Source organism: Limulus polyphemus, unplaced genomic scaffold (assembly GCF_000517525.1).
Source record: "Limulus polyphemus unplaced genomic scaffold, Limulus_polyphemus-2.1.2 Scaffold314, whole genome shotgun sequence".
Taxonomy (NCBI): Eukaryota; Metazoa; Arthropoda; class Merostomata; order Xiphosura; family Limulidae; genus Limulus; species Limulus polyphemus.
This window is the reverse complement of record NW_013665924.1, coordinates 592,184-598,675: the sequence shown is the minus strand read 5'-3', so window position 1 is coordinate 598,675 and position 6,492 is coordinate 592,184. Positions and strand designations below refer to the sequence as shown.

General features: G+C 35.5%; 1 protein-coding gene across 1 annotated transcript in view; it reads right to left on the bottom strand.

The window, feature by feature from the left end:
* Positions 1 to 6,492, bottom strand: part of LOC111085294 (Down syndrome cell adhesion molecule homolog) — a 25,430-nt gene that overhangs the window by 6,364 nt on the left and 12,574 nt on the right. The window contains exons 8-10 of the mRNA XM_022383173.1: positions 4,957 to 5,139; positions 3,527 to 3,700; positions 1,736 to 1,983 (exon numbers count right to left, since the gene is read on the bottom strand). Of these exons, the coding sequence (XP_022238881.1) occupies positions 1,736 to 1,983; positions 3,527 to 3,700; positions 4,957 to 5,139 (605 nt within the window). The remainder of the gene's footprint in view (positions 1 to 1,735; positions 1,984 to 3,526; positions 3,701 to 4,956; positions 5,140 to 6,492) is intronic.

The window sequence follows — 6,492 nt, the reverse complement described above, 5'->3', positions numbered from 1 at the left end:
TTCCCCAGTACTTCGTTAGTCCACATGAGGATACACTTAGTGTTTCATATCTTTCACAGTACTTCGTTAGTCCACATGAGGATACACTTAGTGTTTCATATTTTCCCCAGTACTTCATTAGTCCACATGAGGATATACTTAGTGTTTAATATCTTTCACAGTACTTCGTTAGTCCACATGCGGATACACTTAGTGTTTCATATCTTTCACAGTACTTCATTAGTCCACATGCGGATACTCTTAGGGTTTCATATTTTCCCCAGTACTTCATTAGTCCACATGCGGATACACTTAGTGTTTCATATCTTTCACAGTACTTCATTAGTCCACATGAGGATACTCTTAGGGTTTCATATTTTCCCCAGTACTTCGTTAGTCCACATGAAGATATTGAAGTACTGTGAAAGATATGAAACACTAAGTGTTAGTCCACATGAGGATACACTTAGTGTTTAATATCTTTCACAGTACTTCGTTAGTCCACATGCGGATACACTTAGTGTTTCATATCTTTCACAGTACTTCGTTAGTCCACATGCAAATACTCTTAGGGTTTCATATTTTCCCCAGTACTTCATTAGTCCACATGCGGATACACTTAGGGTTTCATATTTTCCCAAATACTTCGTTAGTCCACATGCGGATATACTTAGTGTTTCGTATCTTTCACAGTGCTTTATTATTCCCATAGATGTTCTGCATCTTCAAGCCTTCCGTGAAACTTGCAACAAACTAGTTTTCAAGGAAGACACAATTCTCTTCAAGCATCAACTCCTTATTCTACATGAGATTATTCTAAATCGGGCCATGTCATTTTCCTTGTACTTCCTCTGTTAAATCATAGCTTTGAAGTATACTGCAATTAACATGACTTTTTGCTATTCATTATGACAGATTAAATATTCGAAATTATAAAGTTTGTTTAACCACATTTCCTCCTTATTCACTTTTTTTTTGTAAGGAAGTGTTTAATTTTAGACCCTTAACGACATCAGTCCTCTTTATAGTTGACCAAATTAACGCTACTTAAAAGTATCTTTAAAAAACAAAAAATACCTAACAATAGATATATCTAGTTTAGATATGGTGATACTAATTATATTTCACTATGGTTAATTTTTTTGCTAGAGAATCTCGCGCAAAGCTACATAAAAGGCTATATGAACACACTCGTCCCTAAATTTTAACTTACATGTTAGAGTCCAGGCAATCTCCATGGCTAACTCTTCGATTACTCTTCTCTGATCGAATAGTAGTACTTGACCGTCATTCTTATAACGCACCCATATCCCCAAAGTGTGTATAGAATTTTTGTTATAAAGGGTTGCGAACCATGGCCCCTCGGATTCACAGTCCGAAATATCTAACCATTAGGTCACGATTAAAATGTTCTATTCGGTAAAAAATACAGGACGTCCCTCCTGAACGTCACCTAAAATCATCTTTCAGTAAAAACTGTTCAATATTTTACTTTTTTTACCCCATTTTAGCTGCAATTAAGATTCTAAGTTGTTTCGATTTGATGTCAATAAAATAAATATCATTTTAATAACATTAAATTCTTCGCTACAAACGTGTAATGTTTTTTGCTGTTGTTTTTTTTGTATAGTTAACAAAAGCAAATAGCAGCCGTTTATAGTTTATATTGGGGACAAGTCTTTACGCGAATATGATCATGCAAATGTATACACTCGTGTTTCTTAAAAACAAACAAAAAATCAACAAATCTAATTACCTGATCTGGCACTGATCCTCCATTTTGAATAGAGCGCCACCTATTGGAAGCGCTGTAATGTAAAGGCAGGGTAGCATAAGGTGCTGGATAGTCATCAGAATATATAGATGGCACTAGTGAAAGAGGCGGAGGAGGAGGCGGTGAAGGGCTTAATTTCCGTGCCTTCTCGACACTCGTATACCGTTGAATAGTCATGTACGGCATTGGTCCACCTATACTATATGGATAAGTACTTTCAGCCCCTGCTTCTAAAAAAATAGAAAAAACAATTTTTTTTTTCACTCTTTAACTCTGAACTTTTTTAAACACTATACCATATACATTTAAATAAAGATAAATGAGAGTGAAAACATGAAGTTTTGGTTTTACTAATTTAATTCTGGTATTTCTAATAACCGATTTAACACACTGGTTTTTTAAAACCGATTTCACCTAAATCAGCACTTATACTGTAATTTGCCACTTTTCTTGTCACCAGGTAGCGTAATCTTAAACATCACCCTTTTTTCAACAAAGTTTACCTCTAAAATAAAAGTATTAGCTATATATAACAGTAACATGTCCGCACTGTTAATAACCAACGGCTAGTATTTTTGTTTTTTAGATTTTTTGTTAATTATTGAAGTTAAGCAAGCCAAATAAATGAAGATAATAACAACTTATTATCACTACAATTACTTGCTTTAAGAAAACAGTATATATTTTTGGTTGTTGTTAAGCATAAAGCTACACAATGGGCTATCTGTGCCCTGCCCACCACAGGTATCGAAAAACAATTTTTAACGTTCTAAGCCAGCAGACTTACCACTGAGCCACTGTGTTATCACACACTAAAATAATCAAAAACAAAAAACATAATGATATCAATTAAATGACGTCTTAACAGTGAAACTTATCAAATAATAATTTTGGATATTATTCTGGCATATTATAATACTGTGTTAAAGTAAAACAAATTTGAAAAAAGAAGAAAAAAACAAACACACACAGACAAGCAAATGAAATAAATGAGAGTCTAATGAGATAAATTACAAAAAAAAGAAGAAAAAAACGAATAATAATTAAATGAAATCAACTTTAACAATAATCTCATATTTCTGTAGGGAAAAAAAAATCGTGGCAGGAATTTAGGTTTAAAAATCTTTCAAGCCTCAAAAGAGATTTTGGAGCCTGAAAGACAACCCGGGGTGGTCAGAAACTTTTGCTTCTCTTCACCCCGTGTGGTGAAAAGGTTAATTCCAAATGAATTTTGATAGAGCCACTGTGCTTAGTTTAATTTAACACGTAGACTAATATGTGTGTGTGTGTGTGTGTGTGTGTGTGTTTATATAGCAAAGCCACATCGGGCTAGCTGCTGTGTCCACTGTGGAGAATTGAGACCCCTTATTTAGTGTTGTAAATCCGTAAACTTATCGCTGTCCCACTAGGAGGGGCTCGGAGAACAAACAGGTTAAACTGTTTTTTTCAATTGTTGACCAGTTTGGTTTGGTTGCAATTTCGCGCATGGCCACACGAGGGCTATCTGCGCTAGCTGTCCCTAATTTATCAGTGAAAGATTAGAGGGAAGGTAGTTAGTCATCACCACCCACCGTCAACTCTTGGGCTATTCTTTTACCACCGAATAGCGGGATTGATCGTCATATTATAGCGTCCCCACGGCTGGAAGAGCGAACATGTTTGGTGGGACGGAGATTGGAACCCGCAGATTGCGAGTTGAGCGCCCCTAACCACTTGGCTATGCCGGGCCAAATGTTGACAAAATGATCAAGATATCAAACAAATCTAACTCACTCAGTGCTTCTCTGTGTTTCAACTGTTCCCTCTTTACGTAAAAGCAAGAGATGCTGATGACAATAACAATAACAACGATTGCAGATGTCACAGGAATCACTACCGACCAGTTCAGATGAGATGATCTGTCTTCTTCACCATTCAACACAACGTGAGGCTTCCAGTCGGACACGGCTGACGAAGAGAAAAAATAAGAAAGGACGGTTTATTATTAATAAAAAATCAACAACTAGAACAAGTTATGTATTCTTCCATTGTCAATCGTACCAAATCTAAACAATAACAGTGCAATAACGAATAAATTTTAAAATGTACAGTGAGACGCAAAACAGTTAGAATGCACACCACTAAAAGCAACACCAAATATTAGAGTTTTTAATCATTTGTCAAGCTAATAATTTCACGTTGGGAAACAAATACAATCAAAGTATCTGGAGGTAATAGAAAAAAGTATAAAGTTGGTTTGTTATGAATTTCGCGCAAAGCTACACCCTAATTTAGCAGTGTAAGACAAGAGTTGGTGATAGGTGGTGATGACTAGCTGCCTTCCCTCTGTACTCGATACTATTTAACATATTACAGTACGTAATCTCGTAACATGCTCGCCCTTTCAGTCTTGGGGGAGTTATAATGTGACGGTCAATTCCACCAAGTAGCGACCCGCAGATTACGAGTCGAGCGCCCTAACCACCTGACCATGCTGGACTGAAAGTATAAAGTAAAGAATACAGTACTGTAATATGTTAAATAGTATCGTTTGAAAATAAGACAATTATAAATATTATTCTGTTTGTTTTTTTAGAGCACACCGTGGGAAATTGATGCCCGGATTCTAGGGTTGTGAGTCCGTAAACTTACCTCTGTCCCATCGGATAGCATTGTAACGGAACAGCATTAAATGTTAAATCTATGGGTTAATAATATAAACTTGTGAAAGTTAATAAACGAATTAATATGTGACGAAAAAAAAACACGATTTTTAAACAGCCTCTAGCTGCATGATATCAAATAATACCCGGTTTCACATACGTATTGGATATTCTAGTGGGTTCTGCGACACAAAGCCATTGATTCAACCGAGTCAAAGTCTGAAGTTTGCGAAAGAATATTGGCATTTGATCACGTTGAGACAAGTTTTTACAACACACAAATTTAGCACAACTGGTCATTATTTAAAAAATCTATTAATAATAAACGTTTGAAGGTGAATATTTGGAAAGATTCCAATATAGAATTAGCAGAGGGGAACGCTTGAATTTGAAGAATCATATTTGGTAAGGTTTTAAGACTAGATTAACAGAAGAGAAAACGTGAATTTGAAGGTGGATATTTGTAAGATTCTAAGACTACATTAACAGAGGAGAACACCTTAATTTGAAGGAGAAGATCCGGTATGGTTCTAAAGTAGGTTTACAATGTTTGTGTTTTACCTTCGGTTCTTATCGATATCCTTTCGCTTGGATCACTGTTTCCCTTTTCACTAGATGCCTCCAAGTATATCTGGTAGAAAGTTCCTTGTTTCAAACCTTGTAGCTCAAAGAAATTATTATCAAAAACAGGTATGGTTACCTCTTTCCAAGGTCCTTCTTCTTCAGTATAATACAATGTGTAATCTACATATGAAAAAAAAAACACAATCCATTTATACCAAGGATACCACAAAAATGTTTGATAACACAGTAAGCCTTATTACTTATAAAATGTTAATACTAGAGATATTGATTTTATATTCTAATATTAATTACAATAATATTATACTATAAAACTATATACTTTATTAAATTCAGTCTCTTCAATAATCTTGTTGAAATACCTTGTTTGTCATCTGATCCTTAGCATGCTTTCTTGCAAACGAAAGTGATTTAATGATAACATGAACAAAATATTATTAAAGTGTAATACGACAAAGCTCTTTAGGTCTAACTAATATGATGAAACGTTTCACTACAGTTTCCTCACCTAATGTTGTTGTTGTTTGAAGTTAAGCACAAATCTACACAATGGGCTATCTGTACTCTGCCCACCACGAGTATCGAAACCTGGTTTCTAGCATTGTAAGTCCACTGTGCCACGGTGGGGGGGGGGGGGGGGCTGCTCCTCACCTAACGTGTCTTACACCTTAATGGTAGGTCATTAGTGCTACAAGTAAACAGCACGAGTTCGTTTGTTCTTAAATGCAGAGCTATATAACGGGCTATCTGCTGTATGCCCATTGTCGGTATCGAGGCCAGATTTTAGCGTTGTAGGCCCTTAAATTTACCGCTAAGCCACCAGGAGGCGCATTTCATAGGTTTTGTTCAGCTGCAGTCTTAGGGTTGGTTATTTCTAATATTAAACGACAAAAGAACTTCTGAGCAGAGATTTATATTAGCAAACACATAAACATGATATTTTATCTTTCATCTTCTATGGTCTGAAATCCGTAATTGGATTAACTAAAAAGAATAAGATAAAACATGAAATTATGCCATCAAAATACTCCAAAATCGAACTTCATTACCGAAACGTTTTCCAATGCAAGACATTCTTAAATGTTTTATAATTTTGAATATTATTTGGTTTGTAAATAAACAATGATATATAAAAACGATGACAAAAAGACTCCAGTAAACGGTATTTTTTGGATTCTCTTAGTGGATTGATAAGCAAACGCCATTAAGTAATGTATTTTCGTTTATTTCATAATTTTTGAACTGATATGTCACAAGGACTAGAGGTAAGTCAATTAGTCAACAGAACCCACCGCCAACTCTTGGGTATTCTTGTCTGATCGAATAGTGAGATTTGACCGTCACTGTTTAGCATATACGCACAGTCCCAAAGTGCGGAGAGCGTTTCTACAGCAAGAATTGTTAATCTTTAGCGCTTGGAATCACTGTCCAGGAACGCTAACCACTAGGCCACACTAGGAACATCTGGTTCGTTACGTAATATAGTTCAGCTTTACAGCTTAACTTTAGCATAAA